The following is a 22,065-nucleotide window of genomic DNA, read 5'->3' as shown; positions in this document are numbered from 1 at the left end:
ATATGTGCGTCTGTGTTTCTATTTAAGGCGGAACTTTTGGCGATGTGCGGCTCTAGCTGTATTTCCCGTGCCGTATGCTTGTAAGGAATCTACCCTTACCATTTACAAGATAATTACAGGAACAAATAAATCTATTTCAAAAACAAATTTGATAAATCTCATGCAGATGATATTGTTAAACGAAGAACTTGAAATAGCCGCCTAACTCCCTTTAAGTTTTACATTTTATTGCATTTTTTTCACACTGTAAGCTTTTTCATTTTCCCAGTGTCGAATTTAATTGTACGCACAGGCGTATCGGCGTATGCCCAGGAAAAGAATCAATTACTGGCAGCGGGTTAAGATGGGAAATTCCCATCTTAACCCGCTGCCAGTAATTGATTCTTTTTCTTGTATGCCTTATTCTTATATTTGTAGAAGATATAAAGAAAAACGAAGGTTTTTCTTTAAGGAGGTAGGTTACCTTCATATTTGTATGTGCGCATGCCCAACCGGAAGTTAATGTGACGATTTACGACGACGTTTACGACAAACTAAATGTGTTTGTATATTCATTCTTCTGAAAACAAATCATGAATTTGTCTTCGATCTGATGCTTTATGGTTTAATAATGCAGAAATAATGAATAAATTGCCACAGAAACGCTTCAAAACAATGTTGCTTTAAAATGACGTCATTGACGTCATGACGTTACGTGTCAGTTACAGCGCAAAATTAATAGCTTTTATCTCGAAAGTACGTAATTCTGTACATTTTCTTTATTTTAAATATTTTTAAATAACCATTATTTGCTGAAATATTTTTTATGAGTCTTTTGCTCTGAACAATAATCAATATTTTGCTTCTTTTATGTAGTTATATTGAAATGTTATGCGGAATATAAGAAAATGGATGATGGCAACCAATGTTTTTTGGAATATAGTTGGGTAAAAGGTTACTTGTTACGGCCATTTTCAATAAAAAGTCTAGCAGTTTGATTTGTAATACCTATTTTTCAGGTTCCATTGATAATTTGTTACTTACATACTAAAACTAAATCTAAAATTGTTCAAATTTCAGTAGAAAATTGTGGTTTCTTGAATTGAATTGATGTTACCATGGAAACGAAGTCCGTGACCTATGTATCTAAATGTAAAATTCAAAAGCGTATGACACTGGTCTATTTAAGAAACACAGCTTCGGCTTTTTATTTTCATTTCAACAATATCCATGAGAATAATAGCAGTTCGCTGAACGATTTTTCCATGAACAATGGCAGACGAGGGGTACTGCTGTACGTATTCTAAGCTGTGAAATTTGTTTGAATAAATGCAAATAACACGAAAATGTAACCTACGTTAGAAATAATATGTTTTAAAGCTACATCAGCTAGAAAGATAATCTTATTCAATATTTTTTTTAAAGAAATTACGACAAAAAGCAAGACATAAGCTATTTTAAACATCTCTGTTGCCATGGTTACTTTAAAATTTAAGAAAAATAGGGTACCATGTAAAGTGTTTGGTATTTTGCTTATAATATTACCCAAATATTTCATGTTGGTCATTAATAGAATGGCACTGAAGCCGTCGAAAACCCCTTTTTTTATACATAGTTGTTTAAGAATGAGAGAAAATGCGTTACCATGGAAACACGAGCCCCGCGACATATACATTTTAAGCTTATATTAGAAAGATAACGTGCATACCAGTAAAATTATCAATTATGTAGACTTCTACGGATATCAATGAAACTAAAATACACTGAAAAGTGTTAAATATCCGTATTTTCCTTCTTCTTTCAATATGAAATACCTTTGGAGGGTCATGTTCTTCAAACCTGGATAAAAATTGAACTTGAAGGGAGAGAGACAAACGAAATTGAGATTGTAGCAGTTAAAACTTCATATTACACGAAATACAAAAACATGCTGCGGTTCAACTAATTTGAATTTACCCTTGTAACAAGGTATCCTACCTCCTTAAGGCGCTATTTTGTTATAGTAGCGATCGGCGTGAAGTTGGCAGTACAGCAGTAGCAGCAGTAGCAGCAGTTAACTGCTGTAACTGCTGGCAGTAGCAGCAGTTAACTGCTCCTACTGCCAGCAGTTACATCAGTTAACTGCCGCTACTGCCAGCAGTAGGAGCAGTTTAACTGCTGCTACTGCCAGCATTTACAACAGTTAAATTGCTTGTACTACCACAAGTGAAGTGCTGCTATTGCCATGAGTTAATGTTCGGTTTTAAAGTTAGCGATGTTTTAAATCCTTTTTATAAAGGAACGGTCTATAGTTTGGATAGTGTTTGCAAATACAATATAGTAGTAAAGATTTATTTTGTATAATAATTAATTTTAGCAACAAAAAGATGAACCGCCAAAATAGCTGTGATAGTATGGTAGGTATAAGCATTGCTTAAATATCAATCGGTATTTTAATCAATATAAATTTTCATCTTTAACACAGTGTTATGTAAAGCCACAACATCAAACGAAATTATATGGAAGTCTAATGCGTATTATAATATTTTTTTTACAAGTAAGTACAAAATATTTTATATAATGCACAATGGATGTGATGCATGCATGTGCAAATCAAATTATTTATAATTTTATGACATTCTTGGCTAGAAAAAATTATACTGTGGACTCTGACGAATTAGCTGGCGAAACTTACCAATAATGAAAATTGTGCATGGTACTTTTTGCGTTAAGATGAAAAGAAAAATAGAAAACATATAAGTGAAAGAATGAATTAATTTTATCGCACATAAAAAGGTTAATAAAAAATGAATTGACAGAGTCCCAACCGCTTACGTGAGAATACTCCACGCTTTATTTAGACAGGAAGTGAATATACATTTGTAATAAAACACGGCAGATTTACATAATCGAGAGACGAGCCTATAAATTGAACTCTCAAACATCAAATCAGTTTATAAAGAGTGTAATTTAACTCTGAGTTTGGCCTTTACTATGATGCAATTACCTCCCCAGATTGTATGTTAAGAAACTGAAAGTAGAAAATCCCGCGATTTTCTAAATGGCAAGGGATGGTTTTCGAATTTGGCCCGGCACGTTTTCTGAATAAAATCAGTACATGTATTATTATAGGCATATATATTCAAATAGTTATTTTTAATGATAACTGAAGTAAAAATACAGACAACAGTTTTGAAGGAAGTTGTTATGTGCTAAAATCGAATTTGCCAGCTCCCGACTAAAAATAGAACTGCGAGGAAGATCAGGCAAAACCAAAAAAGGACAATTATCCATCAATGTATTCATCCATGTACATTGTATAGATTAACATCATGACTGTTAAATAAGACAAAAGTTTGGGGGTCCCCAGCTCCGCCCCAACCTTGACTTTTGGATGGGACCGGGTGGCCGTTGTAGAGGGGTCGTCCCCCACCCGGCACGGGTGGCCGCCATTCGGGGAAAACTCTTGTTTGGGAGGAACCCGGGGTGAGGTGTGAGGCGGGGGTGGCCTAAAAATGCTTACAGCAGTTAATAGGAGGACCCTACGGGACCTTGACTTTGGGCCGGGACCGGGTGGCCGTTGTAGAGGGTGACGGTGTATGGGGGGCCAGCATAGCGGCTACCCCGGGAAAACTCTTGTTTACTCGTGAGCGGGTCTCAAAGTTGGTCCGAGGCCGTTTTTTGGATCGGTTCAGTTTTCTTCAGTTTGGGCACCCCCAGCTCCGCCCCAGACCTTGACTTTTGGATGGGACCGGGTGGCCGTTGTAGAGGGGGTCGTCCCCCACCCGGCACGGGTGGCCGCCATTCGGGGAAAACTCTTGTTTGGGAGGAACCCGGGGTGAGGTGTGAGGCGGGGGTGGCCTAAAATGCTTACAGCAGTTAATAGGAGGACCCTACGGGACCTTGACTTTGGGCCGGGACCGGGTGGCCGTTGTAGAGGGTGACGGTGTATGGGGGCCAGCATAGCGGCTACCCCGGGAAAACTCTTGTTTACTCGTGAGCGGGTCTCAAAGTTGGTCCGAGCCGTTTCTGGAAATGTTCACTTTTTTTCAGTTTGGGCACCCCCAGCTCCGCCCCAGACCTTGACTTTTGGATGGGACCGGGTGGCCGTTGTAGAGGGGGTCGTCCCCCACCCGGCACGGGTGGCCGCCATTCGGGGAAAACTCCTTGTTTGGGAGGAACCCGGGGTGAGGTGTGAGGCGGGGGTGGCCTAAAATGCTTACAGCAGTTAATAGGAGGACCCTACGGGACCTTGACTTTGGGCCGGGACCGGGTGGCCGTTGTAGAGGGTGACGGTGTATGGGGGGCCAGCATAGCGGCTACCCCGGGAAAACTCTTGTTTTACTCGTGAGCGGGTCTCAAAGTTGGTCCGAGGCCGTTTCTGGAAATGTTCACTTTTTTTCAGTTTGGGCACCCCCAGCTCCGCCCCAGACCTTGACTTTTGGATGGGACCGGGTGGCCGTTGTAGAGGGGGTCGTCCCCCACCCGGCACGGGTGGCCGCCATTCGGGGAAAACTCTTGTTTGGGAGGAACCCGGGGTGAGGTGTGAGGCGGGGGTGGCCTAAAATGCTTACAGCAGTTAATAGGAGGACCCTACGGGACCTTGACTTTGGGCCGGGACCGGGTGGCCGTTGTAGAGGGTGACGGTGTATGGGGGGCCAGCATAGCGGCTACCCCGGGAAAACTCTTGTTTACTCGTGAGCGGGTCTCAAAGTTGGTCCGAGGCCGTTTCTGGAAATGTTCACTTTTTTTTCAGTTTGGGCACCCCCAGCTCCGCCCCAGACCTTGACTTTTGGATGGGACCGGGTGGCCGTTGTAGAGGGGGTCGTCCCCCACCCGGCACGGGTGGCCGCCATTCGGGGAAAACTCTTGTTTGGGAGGAACCCGGGGTGAGGTGTGAGGCGGGGGTGGCCTAAAATGCTTACAGCAGTTAATAGGAGGACCCTACGGGACCTTGACTTTGGGCCGGGACCGGGTGGCCGTTGTAGAGGGTGACGGTGTATGGGGGGCCAGCATAGCGGCTACCCCGGGAAAACTCTTGTTTACTCGTGAGCGGGTCTCAAAGTTGGTCCGAGGCCGTTTCTGGAAATGTTCACTTTTTTTCAGTTTGGGCACCCCCAGCTCCGCCCCAGACCTTGACTTTTGGATGGGACCGGGTGGCCGTTGTAGAGGGGGTCGTCCCCCACCCGGCACGGGTGGCCGCCATTCGGGGAAAACTCTTGTTTGGGAGGAACCCGGGGTGAGGTGGGGCGGTGATTCCAAGGATAACTCTTGTTTTTAGGAACTCGGGGCTGAATGCGGCTTGAGTGGTTTTCTTTCAGCAGTAAATACACCAGAAATATATTCGAAACTGGTAAATTGCTCTCGTTGGCTTTAACAGGAGCCTTGTTTTTTGCTGTCATGAGCATTTTACTGCTAGCAGTAAGAGGAGCCTTGTAAACATTTAATCGCTGGTATTTACATGTAAAAAAACTGGTATACTGGTCTCATAAACCGTTTGACTGCTGCCAGTAACACATAGAAAACTCAAAAAATGTTTTCATTGGTGATTTCACTGCTGGAAGTGACATGCTCTCATTACGGTGTACCGTTTGGACATTCGTGACATTTTATTGAATCCTAAACCGCGATGCACGATGTTACGATGACGAAAACGCGATGGTGCGATGGCACGATGATGAAACAACGATGGTTCGATGGTGAAAACGCGATAACACGATGATGAAATCGCAATGATGCGATGACGCGATGGTGAAATGTCGATGTAATATCGCGTTTTCATCATCATACCATCGCGTTTTCACCATCGTACCATCGCGTTTTCACCATCGTATCATCGTACCATCGCGTTTTCATCATCGTACCATCGCGTTTTCACCATCGTGCCATCGCATTATTACCATCGAACCATCGCGTTTTCACCATCGTGTCATCGCGTTTTCACCATCGTACCATCGCATTTTCACCATCGTACCATTGCATTCCGGTGGTCATGCGCAGTGGTACAGTTTATATGTCAGTAAAATACAGGCTTGATACAATCTCATTTTCACATTGCACTATATACCTTCTACATCCTAACAAGAATAAGCTGAGTTTGAATAATATCATGTGACTATTACACCCAGCTTTTTATTTACTTTCATGCATACATAAAATACAAAGGACGTAGCCTTGAAGGTTTTACACAGTTTTAATGAACTGAGCATGAACATTTTGTAAAACATATTGCAAAACAGCAGAATCTAAATGGTAAATTTCTTCTCACAAAATACATTAAGATACATTCATCTATTGTTGACAAAAAGTACAAGTGCACGGGACTAAGCATTTCCAGCCGGAAGGCGATGGTACGATGGTGAAAACGCGGTGGTACGATGGTGAAACCACGATGGTACGATGGTGAAACCACGATGGTACGATGATGATAACGCGATGGCACGATGGTGAAAATGCGATGGTACGACGGTGAAACCACGAAGGCACAATGATGACAACGCGATGGCACGATGGTGCGATGGTGAAAACGCGATGGTACGATGATGAAAACGCGATATTACATCGACATTTCACCATCGTACCATCGCGATTTCATCATCGTGTCATCGCGTTTTCACCATCGTACCATCGTTGTTTCATCATCGTGCCATCGCGCCATCGCGCCATCGCGTTTTTGTCATCGTATCATCGTGCATCGCGCTTTAGAATTATATAAAAAGTCACGATTGTCCTAACGGAACACCGTATCTCATAGACCATTCTGCTGGCAGAAACATAAATGAGACGAGAGAGACTTGTAAACCATTTAACTGCAGGGTACATAGTTTATAGGAGAATTTAATGGTAAATGGGACAATTTCCTATAGGGCAAAAACTTTTCCTACGGGCAGTATTTCTTTAAACTTTGTATACTTACTGAGAATCAAGTTTAGAACGAAAATATGTATTAAAATCATAGGTACCCAGGCTTGATCCTGAATTTTTTGCCCTTGAAAGTCGGTTTCAAGGGCAGAAAATTCTTGATAGAAATAGATTAAGAACGCTTCAATGATCTTTAAACGATACGGACAAATGTATAAGCGGGAAGGGTAGGTTTTACGGCCCATTACACATCTGAAGGAAACTTGTAAAACTGATTTTAATAACACAATTTAACTGCTGGCAGTATTATATGTAGACACTGACAAAATAAATACCTTATGTCATTCTCATCATCTGGTAGTACAGCTTTATTAACTGTTATAATTGCTGGCAGTAGTAGCAGTTAACTGGTGTTAGTAAACACGATCAATTGCTGTAACTAGTGGTAGTTAACTGCGACAGGCAATAAACTGCTGTAACTGTTGGCAGTAGCAGCAGTTAACTGTTGTAACTGCTGGCAGTAGGAGCAGTTAACTGCTGTAACTGCTGGCAGTAGGAGCAGTTAACTGCTGCTACTGCCAGCAGTTACAGCAGTTAACTGCTCCTACTGCTGCTACTGCTGTACTGCCAACTTCACGCCGATATAGTAGCGTATGAATTTACGCATTTATTCATAAATAATACCACGTGAGTCATCTTACACCCCTGGGTGTAAGATGAGTTTTTCTAGCACCGGAAAAGCACGGGAATAATAATACTGATCTGTCATGTGTTTACGAATCGGATAGAAATATCCGTCCAGAGGGCACCTGCGCATTGGGCGGTAATGAGGCTTGCCGAATTACCGCCCATGCGCAGGTGGCCGAGGGATGGATATTTCCATCCGATTCGTAAACACATGACTATTATTTTTTCTTGCATATCGTATACATGTTAGCATTTTATTCTGGCAGACTTTTTTCTTGCATACCGTATTTTACAAAAGGTAGAAATAGTTTCTTTTTAGCACTCTTTCTTGAACACAGAGAATGAACACAAAGCGCGGGAAATTAACGTCCGTAAGCAGAAGTGACGTCATGATGTGTTGCGTTACGCACAATAACAAAGTTCCACTTAAGTTTTGTCGTTTGTAGCGTAACGTTATGTTCTTACGGTAAACTAATGTATTTTGAATCGAGAAATATACTATAAGGAACGGAGAGAAACTATCAAGGTACCTGCATTTTTTCGTATTTTACATAAACAATATATTATTGGTGCATGAACCACTAGTTGCCATTAACAGCACGAGAGTCATCTGGCATGGGGGTGCCAGATGGGTTTTGCCGGCATTTGTTTATATTAAAATAACACTTTGTCTGGTTATATTCGTTTGAATATTGTGCTCAAGTTAGATACACAATGATTTAGCAAGGGTGACATAGAGTGTATTCTTGCACACCGGACTGGCGTTTCCGGTGATTTTACCCATGCCGGTGTAATGAAGTATTTCGACCCCCATAGAATAACGACCCCCCCGGTCATTATTCTATAGAAAATGTGACTCCTTTCCTGTAAGATATTGACTACCCTTATAAAAAACTGACTCCCTTTGAAAACTCTATAGATTAACGACCCCCCCCCCCCCCCCCCCACCCCGGTCATTATTCTATTATAGAAAAACTGACCCCTCCAAGTAAAATACCGACTCCCTAAAGATGACTCCCTTCGAATCTCATAGAATAACGACCCCGGTTATTATTCTATAGAAAAAGTGACTCCTTCCATGTAAAATACTCACTGCCGAAATTACTACATTCAAACTCTCATACAAAATCGATTCCCGGACATTATTCTATTTAAAAAAGTTACTCTTTCCTTATAAAACACCGGCTCCTAAAAAGACTTTCGACGATAATATCTATTAAAAAGTGATCCCCATCAAACCTAAAGGACACTTTTACTAGATCTACAACTCTAATACCCTCCATTGCCAATAGTTAACATTTTGATTGTACTACTACTACTGGTGCCGCTACTTCTATTGCTATTACTACATGTACTTCATCTTCTTCTAACCGCCTCGGTAGCCTAGTGGTAGAGCGTCCGCTTCGAGTGCGGGAGGTCGTGGGTTCGATCCCCGGCCGCGTCATACCAAAGACGTTAAAAATGGTACTAGCAGCTTCCTCGCTTGGCGTTCAGCATTAAGGGGATAGTGCTAGGACTGGTCAGCCCAGTGTCAGTATAATGTGACTGGGTGGGGTATCGTGCCACGTGTCTACGGCGTGATATTACAGTGAGGCAGCACTATAAAGTTGGGCATTGTGTTCACTGCTACAAGTAGACACCGTCGTTTATATGACTGAAAAATTGTTGAAAAAGACGTTAAACCCGAACGCACACACACACTCATCTTCTTCTTCTACTACTACTACTACTACTACTTTTACTACTACTACAACTGCTACTACTGATACTACTATACCTGCTTCCACTAATACGTCTTGTACATCTACCTCTTCTTCTCCTGCTGCTGTTGTTGCTGTCACTTATTCCTCTGCTGCTGCTGCTGCTACTGCAACTGCCACTGCCACTGCCAATACTACTACTACTTTCTATTGTTGCCGCTACCGTACTTTACTGCCACTGCTAAGTATTGCAACTTCTATTAATACTTAGTTCTATGCTAGCAGTTTCTTGTGCAGTTTTCTTCTGAAGAATTACTTCATACCGAAGTTTGCAGGGATTATTGACACTGGTGTGTTTTGTGAACGTATAGTAAATTGTTATTTTCCTGAAAAAAATGTATACACCAAGATGCAGCGTCTAGAAATAGAATCCCTTTTCCCGTTGCGGAATGCTCTGATTTCTGTGTCAAGTGATGGTATCTGGGGCTAATGGTCAAACGGAAGGACGGACGGACGGACAAGGACAAATCTATATGCCCCCTCCCCCGAGTGAGGGCATAAAATGCAGCAATTAGGCCTTAGATACATGAGTTATCACTAAATTTGACCAAATGACCGGGGTCGTTTTTTATGGGAGTCAATATTCTTCGTGAGGTTCAGTTTACTTCACGTGGGGGAGTCATAGTACTATGATCTGGAGGTCATACCCGGTAATACTATGACCCTGGGGTCACTTTTTCTTTAGAATAATGACCAGGGGGTCATTATTCTATGGGGGTCGAAATACTTCATTACACCGGCAAAACCCATCTGGCACCCCCCATGCCAGACGACTCGCGTGCTGTTAATGACAACTAGTTGTTCATGCACTGATAATATATTGTTTATGTAAAAACAAGAAAAAAGCAGTTACCTTGATAGTTTCTCTCCGTTCCATATAGTATATTTCTCGATTCAAAATACGTTAGTTTACCGTAAGAACATAACGTTACGCTACAGACGATAAAACTAAAGTGGAACTTTGTTATCGTGCGTAACGCAAAACATCATGACGTCACTTCTGCTTACGGACGTTAATTTCCCGCGCTCTACTATTAGAAAGAGTGCTACAAAGAAAGTATTTCTATCTGTTATTTGTAAAATACGGTATGCAAGAAAAATAATCTGCCAGAATAAAATGCTAACATGTATACGATATGCAAGATAAAATATCAGTCATGTGTTTACGAATCGGATGGAAATATCCGTCCCTCGGCCACCTGCGCATGGGCGGTAATTCGGCAAGCCTCATTACCGCCCAATGCGCAGGTGCCCTCGGGACGGATATTTCTGTCCGATTCGTAAACACATGACGGATATTATTAATCAATGTTAATGTGAACCAGGCATTCATCGATCCTTAAAGAGCATTATGTGCTCAGGTGAGCTTAGTAACCATTTTTTGTGAGCCTACATAGCTCACTTTACCTCTTGTGACCTTTTTCCGTTTAACAGGCTGTTTTTAAAACATTTAAGGTGTATTGCTAATAGATATTACGAAGTCAAAGATTAAATTCACAACAAACCTCTATTAAACTGTTTAAACGCAATAATAAAGATATAAAATATATCGAACCTACATTACAAAATGACACATCCAGCAATGGAGCTCCGATACCTTAATGTCAACAGTAAGGGGAGGTACTAAGAGGTCTGGGATTACGTCTTGTTCGTTCGTTTCCTCGTCTAAAAAGCGTCTGTCATTTTTAACAACCTGTATATCATGTAATGTACAAACACATGTACTGTCACCCGTTTGAAATTTGAATGCACGAAAATTTCGGGTAATACCACTAGCTGTTACAATATAATTTATTGAAAAGGCACACGGTAATAATTTGATGTTTATCTTTCGAAAAAAAAATATATTTATTTATTTATTCATTTATTAATATATATTCAGTACACTTATCGTCGTATAAGACAGATACAGTTACTCGTTTTTTCTTTACAGACGTAAGAAGCCGTTTCGCTAGGACGAACACCAATTTTATCCTCGGCTTCACCTCGGACAATATTGGTGTTCGTCCTAGCGAAACGGCTTCTTACGTCTGTAAGAGGACACTTTCGAAGAAAAACTCGTACTGTATCTATTACTTAAAGAAATTTTCTCTTGCTGCAATAGTTTTTAGCAATTTGTTACTTGAAATACAAAGAATTTTGTTGAATTAATGTTATTTGTTTTCAAATGAGCGTGAATGTTGAATAATAATAATAATTGTATTATTTGATAATCTAATTCTGGAACATGTATATTATTTCATAAATGCCTGTTTGACACAAAGTGCACCCATAACCTGTTAGGGGAAAAAAGAGTTATATGTTATATAGTACATCACTGCCAGCTGCATGTAAATCCAATCTATAGACCTGAGCGTTAATTCTGTCTGTAAGCAGTATATTCTGGAATCGAGGATTTTATTATACCTATTCATAATATACTGAAATAAATTGAAGTTCATTCAATAACTAATGCACAGGCGGCTATTATTCATTGCTTAACTTGACCGTATTTCGGACATTTTTTCGGATATGTCTGTATGTTATGGAAAGAAATTTACGCGGGTTTATGAATTCGCGATTCATCCGATTCGCGAAAAATAGCGAAAATTAAAACACCGCGCATAATACCGGATTTACAGTAATTATGTATGGGCAAATAAGATTATACACCTATCTAGCTCCGCACTAAGAACACTTTTCAAAACAAGAACGGGCGTTCAAGGTTCATTAAAGATACTGAATTCTTCAAACGAAATTCAAAGGACTGAGAACCAGAAGCAATCATTTGCACTTGCAAACCCCGAGGTGAAATTACTTTCTGTAGTAGCCCGGAGGCACCTGTAGTGGTTTTCCTCCACCATCAGTTTGGTGTAACTGCAAAAATTATATGGTTGACTTTCACATAGCAGAGGAATGGCAAGAACGCGTGAACTAGGTTAAAATTCAACCTGGGTGTGAAGGAATATAGTCCTAAAGCCTCTTGGAATGAGAGTGCCATTCTTAAAAATAATTACGTTTCCGATACTGCCAGTAATACTTTTTACATACAAAAGTATTCATAATCATCGGAGTTAATGGATAGTCTGTAAATGTTAACATTCGAGTTCAACGACAGCACTAGCGGCCGTTTTCGACAGTCTTTTTTTTTTTTCGACCATGCCTATTTAACGGCTAATATACTTTTTCAGGAATAACGTAGAACCCGGAAACTTCACACAGGTGTTCCGAAAGGACACATCTGTTAAACCAGACGATACAATTTTTCACAGGTTGTTCATAAACAAAACAGTTTGCGAAAAACTTTGGATTTTTGCTCGATTTTTCAAACTGAAGAAATTGTTAGCGAATATCTCAAAACATGACGATCGGTTTTGGCCCAAAAATTGTAAACGTAAGTAATGGTCATTCCTTGACAAAACTGTCAAGTTAATTTGCAAGAATTGGCTTCGTTTTAATAGAAACAAATGAAAAAGTTTACTTACCGATTTACAGCTGGGTTACATTTCCAGCTGGGTTACATTTCTAGCGGGCATCAAGATAGCCGGTTATCCAGTGTGGGTTTCGGCGGGAGAAAATTTAACATGTTTACACGCTAGAACCTTCATTTTTTACTAATCTTAATGGTACTTTAGTAGAATGTGTACTACTTTAAAATTTCTATTAAGTTATCAAACGTAACCTTGATTTATCTAAAAGCTGTACATTGTATTCTATCATCAAAACATTTATTCAGAATGTTAATGACTGTAACCTTTGTTCAAGTTCGATTTTCGGAACTATATTACAGTTGAAGGTCTAGCGTTTTGGGCCCTTAATAATTAAAAATTGCAATACAGTCCGGCTCATTCATATTTTTTTTCCACAAATCCTTATATTTATACAAAATATTTGTCTGTTTAGCTCATTTAAGCATTAATTACGCATGGTGTTCTTTTAGGATCGTTGGTTGTCTCGTTGTCTGTCCGATCGCGAAAAAATAATTATCTTTAACTTTTTAATTTTTTTTTGTTGCATTTAACGTAGCAGCGAACAGTTATAGTTCATATGGCAACTTTTCCAGCTTTGATGACGAAGAAAGACCCCAGGTGCCCCCCCCCCCCCATGCATTTTTTTCATCACGTTCAGGCACCTTGGTAGAAACCTGATATGAAGAGTTCAACGCCCCGGGTAAGGCTCGAACCCATATCGATAAGGGGAAAGTGATTCAAAGTCAGCGACCTTAACCATTAAGCCACGGAGGCCCCTCTTTAAGGAATATCCCCTCCTTAACCACTTAGCCAGTTTTAACCAAACTTCATAGGAATGTTCATTTGGTGGCTCAAGTTTAGATATAGGTCATCCATACAGAATTCTGGTTGCCATTACAACAAAAATGGAACATTTTAAAAATATTCTCCTCTGAAACCGCTGGCTCGATTTCAAAATAACTTCACAGCAATGTTACTTGGGTTATTCTCTTCCAAATTCCTTCAAACCATTATGTTTCGTTTACAGCAGGTCTGCCAAGAGCTTGATTTTTCTACTATGGTAAACTTTATAAAATCTCCCCTAAAACCGTTGGTCCGATTAAAAAAAAGAGAAGTATTCCTATAAGGTGACCCTTTACCAAATTCCTTCACCCATGTTAATTTGTTAAATAGGTCATATGGCGAGTTTCCAGCTTTAATGGTGGAGGAAGACCCTAGGTACCTCTCCGTGCATTATTTCATCACGAGTAGGCACCTAGATAGAACCACCGACCTTCCATAAGCCAGCCCCGAGTGGGGCTCGAACTCACATCGATGAGGGGCAAGTAACTTGAAGTCAGCGACCTTAACTACACGGCGACGGAGGCCCCTATAAGAATATTTTAGCAAATAAACATATGTCTACCACAGGTTAGAAACATGTAAGATATTTGTTAACCGTTTTATGTTAATTTCCATACATTTGATATTTTTTCTACAATATTAACATTTCCCACCCTTAGCCTATCATTATTGAAAAATCTGTGTGATACCTAAATACCTGGGGTATCTGTTTAATAAGTATTTCATGTTTTTTTTTTTTTTTTTTTTTTTTTTTTTTTTTTATATAAAGAGCTCATAATGGCGCGTTTATGTGTGTTTAATCGAATAGTGTATCATGTTTCGTTAATGGTATTATGTTACAACATGAAAGCAGAACAGAATATACAACCACTCTCATTAATAGTTTTATTAGTTTCACATTATAGCCTCTGGCGAATTGTAATTCTGTAGATTTTCTTTTATTTTGAAAGTTATGTTTTTATGATAGCGTCACCGGCCTTCTACCAAATCAGTTTTTTTTATTAAAGAACACAATATTATATTTCTTAACAGTAAAGGTTTGCATTTATTATGTTTGTATGGTTAATTCATTTATTCATTTATACAAGGAAACTGGAGCCGGAACCGATTTTTGTTTTCACATATACTCCAAATTTTGATCAAAATCTATAAAAAAAAATAGTAGGAGAACGCAAAGTAAAAAGAACCTCATTTGAAATGACCTTCATATGGATGATGGTTACATGACAGTGATTCATAGGCGAGAATTTGGAGAATATCGCAGTCTTGTTAAGGACTTGCACGAAGATCCTGGTCGATATTTTGATCGAATATTTGCAACTTCATAGAAAGAAATCGACTCCTTTTTGGAAAATAGTACCACTTTTTCTAAAAAAAAACTTTTCAGTCCGACTTTGGTATCCCAACTAGGATTTCAATTCGTACATGTCTTCGGTTCGGTTTCGGTTTACATTCTGGTTTCGTTTCTATGAAACGTTCTCCCTGACTATACGTGGACTTCGTCGTGATCACTAAGCAGTAGCTTTCGCGCCTTTCCTTTTGCTGTTCATACGAAATGAACGTCAAAATTTTCAATGGGGCGAATGTAAATATTTTAATTTAAACAATGTTATGCCTGAAAAAAAACACTAACGGACAAAAATACATGTTACATTTTATCTTTCAGATTGTAATTTATTGTGCAGTATTTGTTCGATGTAGGCTCTAGTCTTTTATCCAAAACGTAACATAGCCTTTGCCATGATAAAATAATCCTGTAGTAATGGAGTGTTTCATTTTTTCCGACTTACAGATATTCATTTGAATACAAGTCATTCAACAATTCATTCATGAAGCCCACATGGAAGATTGGGCACACCCAAATGTGTATCCTTTTAAAATAAAGTCGTTATTATTATTATTATTATTATTATTCAAAAAGGTCAATTTTTATGTTCTCTTAAAGTGACAGTATATGCCTTGTATGTCAGATATTTCCGTATTTGAGAACTGCAAACCTTGACATTTCAGAAATATTTTCAAAATGAATTTCGTGTAATAAAAGTTGATTCTACGGAAGCGTGAAAGGGCCATCAGACACTAATTTACGTTTTAATACGCTACGGCTAGGGAAAGGTATTTCCAGTGCGGCAGTTTAAGCAGCGGATACATTTTGACTTATTTTAGTCATGTCTTTTACCTTTATGTAAGGAAGTAATCTTCTTTATAAATGGTGATTTATATGCTATAGGAAAGGAAAGCAAGAACAAAGCATTTATACAAAACATCCAGATATCCTTGAATGATATTCTGATCAGTAAGTCTGCAGGATTTTCGTCGTATGTCATTGGGTTCTTTCCCCAATCAATGTCATGTTTTTTTTTCAGGATAAGTTTTTATATATACAGGTCGGACCACAAAGTCCGGTTCATGACATTTGTTTCCAAAAACAAGATGTTTTAAAGAAAAATGAACTGCTGACTGTAAATTTGAAGAATTATGTGTGCAAAACGGTTCACACAATGTGCCGAAATTACTATGCTAACTAATTTCTTCTTTTATTGAAACACTGTCACTTAAACTAGATTAGGATGTGTCTGTAGGACACAAGGTGTGCCCCCACTGGTACATTTGTCACAAATAAGGGTAAATAATTCAAATGTTTGCAGTCTTAATGGGGTATAGCCGCAAAAAAAATATGAAAAAGATTCATTATTCTAGACCATGTACTTTTTGAGCTATGAGCATCACGAACAAAAAATCCACTATTTTGGCTATTTCAAGGTCCATAACCCTGTAATAAACGCTAAGATTCTCAAGGAGAATGCCAAGTGTGCAAGGTCACATTATGATGAAGACTCAAGCAAGGTTTCATGAATTTACATTAAATACTTTATGAGTTAGGCACATAATTAGGTGAAAATGTGCATTTTTTACTGTAACTTTAAAAATAGGGAAAGGAGCCAGCAAATAAATAAGAGATGTGCAAGTTTATATCATGATAAAGACTCATGTAAGTTTTCATCCATTTATATAATATATTTTTTGCGCTAGGTGCGTCTCAATGTGAAAATGTGCATTTTTGACTATTTCAGGGGCCATAACTCTAAAAACAGGGGACGGAGGCAAATAAAAATAGGAGGTGTGCAAGTTCATATCATGAGTTAGGTGCGTCACAAGGTGAAAATGTGCATTTTTGACCATTTCAGGGGTCATAACTCTGGAAACAGGGGACGGACTCATTAAAAATAGGAAATGTGCAAGTTCATATCATGATTAAGACTCATGCAAGGTTTCATGAATCTATATCAAATACGTTTTGAGCTAGGCGTGTCACAAGGTGAAAATGTGCATTTTTGACTATTTCAGGGGCCATAACTCTAAAAATAGGAGGCGGAGCCAAACGAAAAATAGAAGGTGCAAGGTTTCATCAATTTATATCGAATACTTTTTGAGCTAGGCGCGTCACAAACTTCGGACGGACGCACAGACGCACGGACGGACGCACGCACGGATAAGAGCATATCTGTATGCCCCCACCACTCATGGGTGGGTCGGGGGGACAAAAACTCTTAACACGTAGGGTATAAATATACTTTGACCTTCAAAAATGTTTTTGGGCGAGTTCATATACTATGGTGGATCTGGTATTCGGATCATCTGGGCTGATGATTCACGTAAGAAATAAACAAAAACAATAAGGTCTTACCTTTCCGGGATTCAAACCAATACCTAGCTGGTAATCGATGTCTTACCTACTGCGCCAACGAGACACGCATCATATTGGTTGGTGTCCTTTCATGTATAAAACTTGTATTCAGTAAACTATAGCACCCCTTTACCTGGATTAGTTAATTTACGCCCGAATGCACAACGCGGTAACAGCTTTTCTAAAAGCAAACAAATAAAGTAAATGAAAAAAAAGTATGCCTGTATGGAATCATTGAGAATCCCTCTTTTCCCTCCCCTAACACTCACTTTAAAAACTATTTCGTTATAGTACATGTTTTCGTACTGTAACTGCATGATATAGACTCAAATATCTATTTGATTTAGCTAACTATGGTGCGAAGATATCAGTGTAACTGTTGATAAATAAATACGTGTACATGCATGTTGCTGACATTCCACCCTTTTCTTTTAATCACAAATTGTTATAGTTTTCATACATGAAAGAAGTTGATATACCTTAAGGATTAAAGTATCACAATCACCCTTGAATGAGTCTTGAAAGTAGCCTTCACCTTATGCCATTTTCTTGAAAAAAGTGTGCAAAGCAAGCTTAATGGATTGCAAAACTATGGATATGTAATAACATTAATAACATTATGTTAGACCCTAATAAGGCCCAGGAAAAAAAGAAACATTTTTTTTTTGTTTCCGGTTAAGTTTTGGAAATCGCCTTCAGATATACTTCCCTTTTTACAGAAAACTTACAGAAGAACTATCAATTTTTGAAAGCTTAACTTCGTGTTACACGGGTACTAAACAGTGCCTGCGGTACTGACTGTGCCGACGAGGATTGAAGGCACTTCGCTTCCTGTACCGCAGGTCCTTCGTCAATGTTTACAAAACGAGCGAGATCGGTGAGTGATTTTTGTCATTTTTGTCATTTTGTTACTGCATGGAGTATTTTTTCAAAAATCGGGGAATGTAGCGGGGTGTAGATGTATCTTATCTACATATCCATGCTAAAATTTGTGGCAAATGATCAATTTCCTAGAAACGTAAGGACAAATAAGTTGAGAATGAAACGTGATTTTTTCACATCAGTGACTGTTTAGACTCGATTTCTTTTCGCTGACCCAAACGATGTCGTCTCTGCCGTCGTAAATTATATTTATAAATGACATGTGATCTGCTAAAACATAAAATATGTCCAGAAAATTCCGAATTTGAACGTTATGCCACTTTTGGAAAAGTGCCGCAGGCATTTTGACGATGCCGCAGCCCCTTCGAGGTGCCGCAGGCACTTTCAAAAAGTATAGGGACATAAATTTGGCCGAAACTAGACAAACAGACAAATGGAAGAACAGAGAAACAACATTTCCTTCAAGAAAACGAAAAGAAAAAGGGGTGTGGAATAGTATGCAGTGGAATGCAAGTCAACTGGAGTCAGGTACCCTCATATTGTCGCATTTCAGAAAGTGGTCCGCAGAATAAAAACCCTACTTTCGTTTTCACGTAAAACAACTCGAAAACAAGCGAATATGAGCATGAAAAGTGTCCTATTTTATGTAAAATTAATTCCACGAGTTGAATGATGCCCATTTGGCTCCCGATTTATGCGAAAATGCGCGAAGAATAGAAAACTTAAGATCTATTTATTAGGGACTTCTTTCGACTACACCTACACCACGGAAGCACATTTATGACCAGATTACTGCATTATAACCTCTGCCACGAGATAGGTAGGTAGCTGTCAGGATACTTCAAGAAATTATCGTGATAAAGCGAAGTTTTCTAATAAGAGTCTCAATAGTCAGAAGTTTCCTGTAAATATTATTGCGATGATTCACATTATAATCTCGATACCATTTGTGTAAGAGCCCATTGTGGACAGCTGACATTTACTAGCTAGACAGTTATTACGGTATAAAATCAGAAACTATATCGATGTTTGAAATTTTCTGTAGTTATTTTAATAGCCTAACGTTTCCTGGAAATATTAAGTATATCTACAAAAAAAAAAATATTTTAAAAATGTTTTCAGAAAAAAGGAGAACTTAATAAGTATAGCTCATAAACGATCAAACGGGAGAATTTTCCAATTTTAATAGTTTTTACATGTACGTAAAAACCTATTTTATTCCCAGCAAACAAAACTTTGAAAAAAAACAAAAACAACAACAAATCGAGCAGCATAGGGTTTTTATTCTGCGGACCGCTTTCTGAAATGCGGCAATATTAGGGTACCTGACTCCAGTTGACTTGCATTCCACTGCATACTATTCAACACTCCTTTTTCTTTTCGTTTTCTTGAAGGAGATGTTGTTTCTCTGTTCTTCCATCTGTCTAGTTTCGGCCAAATTTATGTCCCTATACTTTTTGAAAGTGCCTGCGGCACCTCGAAGGGGCTGCGGCATCGTCAAAATGCCTGCGGCACTTTTCCAAAAGTGGCATAACGTTCAAATTCGGAATTTTCTGGACATATTTTATGTTTTAGCAGATCACATGTCATTTATAAATATAATTTACGACGGCAGAGACGACATCGTTTGGGTCAGCGAAAAGAAATCGAGTCTAAACAGTCACTGATGTGAAAAAATCACGTTTCATTCTCAACTTATTTGTCCTTACGTTTCTAGGAAATTGATCATTTGCCACAAATTTTAGCATGGATATGTAGATAAGATACATCTACACCCCGCTACATTCCCCGATTTTTGAAAAAATACTCCATGCAGTAACAAAATGACAAAAATGACAAAAATCACTCACCGATCTCGCTCGTTTTGTAAACATTGACGAAGTACCTGCGGTACAGGAAGCGAAGTGCCTTCAATCCTCGTCGGCACAGTCAGTACCGCAGGCACTGTTTAGTACCCGTGTGTAAGTGTTTCAAGTTTAGAAATCTAGAGCCACTAGTCTTGTGTTATATTTCAAACATGTTTAAAATTCGAAACTAGATAGAAAAAAAGTTGAATTTGGAGTCTTTCAGTGTCAATTAACACACATTTATTCATTTTAGATAACAAATGAAGGGCTCTCTTACGCTACTAGTGTTCTGTGCATGTTGGTGTTCTCTTGTAATGGGCTGCGGTCGCCGCCGTCGCTGTCGTCGCTGTCCACCACATGATACAACCAAACCTACAATAACATGTCCACCAGACAGGCACGAAATCGCTGATCCGTTCCAAATAAATACCAAAGTGTGGTGGAACGAAAGTTCCATAGTAGCAAACGACAATAGAGATGGGTCGATAAAGTGAGACTTTACTACATTTATTGAAAATTGATAACTATTTTCTATTTTTGATGGGTTTCAAATAGGTTACAGGTACATGTTATAGAGACAGATAGTGTTTTATTTTGGCAATAAATTTAATTTACAGATGTCTTCGTACTAACATTCAATTTGAAATCAGTAATTACCATACTGGTCATCGTTTTATCAGATCATGAGGTTTCGACGTACAAATCTTTTACATAAAACAAGTGGACGAAATAATACATATCTAATCTTGTGTGATTTTTAGGAATTTTCAAAAAATGACAAAAATCTCGTCTCTCCGTTGGACTGTAACAGCACAAATCTCAGCTTAATGAACACATGCGCTAAGAAAAGGACTCGCATTCGCTCCAAATGCACCCTCGTGTTGATTTGATTAGGTATATAACGGGTACACATTCCTTTATATCATTCTTGTGTCATTTAGCCCAACAGTTCTGCTTAAAATACATCACTCTAACAACGTTGAAATCACCTGATCGAGTATTGTTGTAGCTATGAGGATCGGTTAAAAATACTCCTTTCTGCATTCGGGTGTACATTTCTACATCACTAAGCATTGTAAACTAAAGGACATACTTGTTTTGTTTCAGAGGAACTAGAACTGGAAAAGCGCCAGGGGAACTATTTTTTGAGGGTATCACCACCATAGAATATCATGCGAAAGACAAAAGCGGCAATTATGCCTCATGTTCATTTAAAATAACTGTAAAAGGTAAAAATATATGTTTCATCTTAAGATTGTGGATGTTGTCAAAAGCTAATATTAGTATCTTTAACTGAAGTGCATTTTCATACGAGAAAGCAAAACATAATAATAAACATATAATAATCACATAATTTATACATGGGTCAGAACAGCCATACATGCGAAGTTCCATAAGTGTCACATTCTCAAACAAAACATATTACAAACATGATGATATATACAATTATATATAGGTCAAAACTCACACGTCTCCGAAAAACGGCGTTAACCAAACAATACACTGAAACGGAAGTTTCACCGTTATACCACAGACACTTGGGGTCAGGACCCCACTATCCACCCCTTGTCCGCCACCCCTGCCAAAGGTTAGCAAATCTTTTGTATCATATTAACACGTAATGAACATAGGTGACGATCATTTAATGCATTTTTAAAAAAAATATATCGTGTTTTCAAAAAAGCATTTCTCACTATCAATGCTCATAAGCAACTGTGTAATGGTCACTAGGAAACAATAGATGATTAAACTTTTGAATTAACACCTACCTATAAATGCCTGGTATCAATCGACGTGTCTGTTCCATTCTGTCAAGTCACCAGTCCTGACAACTGACATTCGGATTCCGACGAGAAATAATAAATCGATCAAATTCATTTTTATGGAACACTTCCCTGCATCGAAATTGGGTACCAAAATTAGACTTTTATCATAGGAAGTGATGATCTAGTATAGTCAAGTCAAGTCAATACTTTTATTCAGAGTCGCAGTTTACATGGTGTAAATACATGTGAACAAATACATACACATAAATATAGTCGTAAGAGTATAAATTTTGGTACCCGGTTAAGGTATTAGAAGCGTGATAG

At 38.8% G+C, this 22,065-nt stretch overlaps 1 protein-coding gene across 2 annotated transcripts in view; it reads left to right on the top strand.

Annotated features, from left to right (window-relative positions):
* Positions 1-22,065, top strand: part of LOC128546131 (uncharacterized) — a 110,398-nt gene that overhangs the window by 9,673 nt on the left and 78,660 nt on the right. For both annotated transcript variants that reach the window (XM_053525267.1, XM_053525266.1), the window contains exons 2-3: positions 20,229-20,465; positions 21,083-21,204. In XM_053525267.1, coding sequence (XP_053381242.1) covers positions 20,236-20,465; positions 21,083-21,204 — 352 coding nt within the window. In that variant the 5' untranslated portion in view covers positions 20,229-20,235. The remainder of the gene's footprint in view (positions 1-20,228; positions 20,466-21,082; positions 21,205-22,065) is intronic.

Source organism: Mercenaria mercenaria, chromosome 15 (assembly GCF_021730395.1).
Source record: "Mercenaria mercenaria strain notata chromosome 15, MADL_Memer_1, whole genome shotgun sequence".
NCBI classification, from domain to species: Eukaryota; Metazoa; Mollusca; class Bivalvia; order Venerida; family Veneridae; genus Mercenaria; species Mercenaria mercenaria.
The sequence above is the reverse complement of the archived record's forward strand: the minus strand, read 5'-3'. Positions and strand labels throughout refer to the sequence as shown.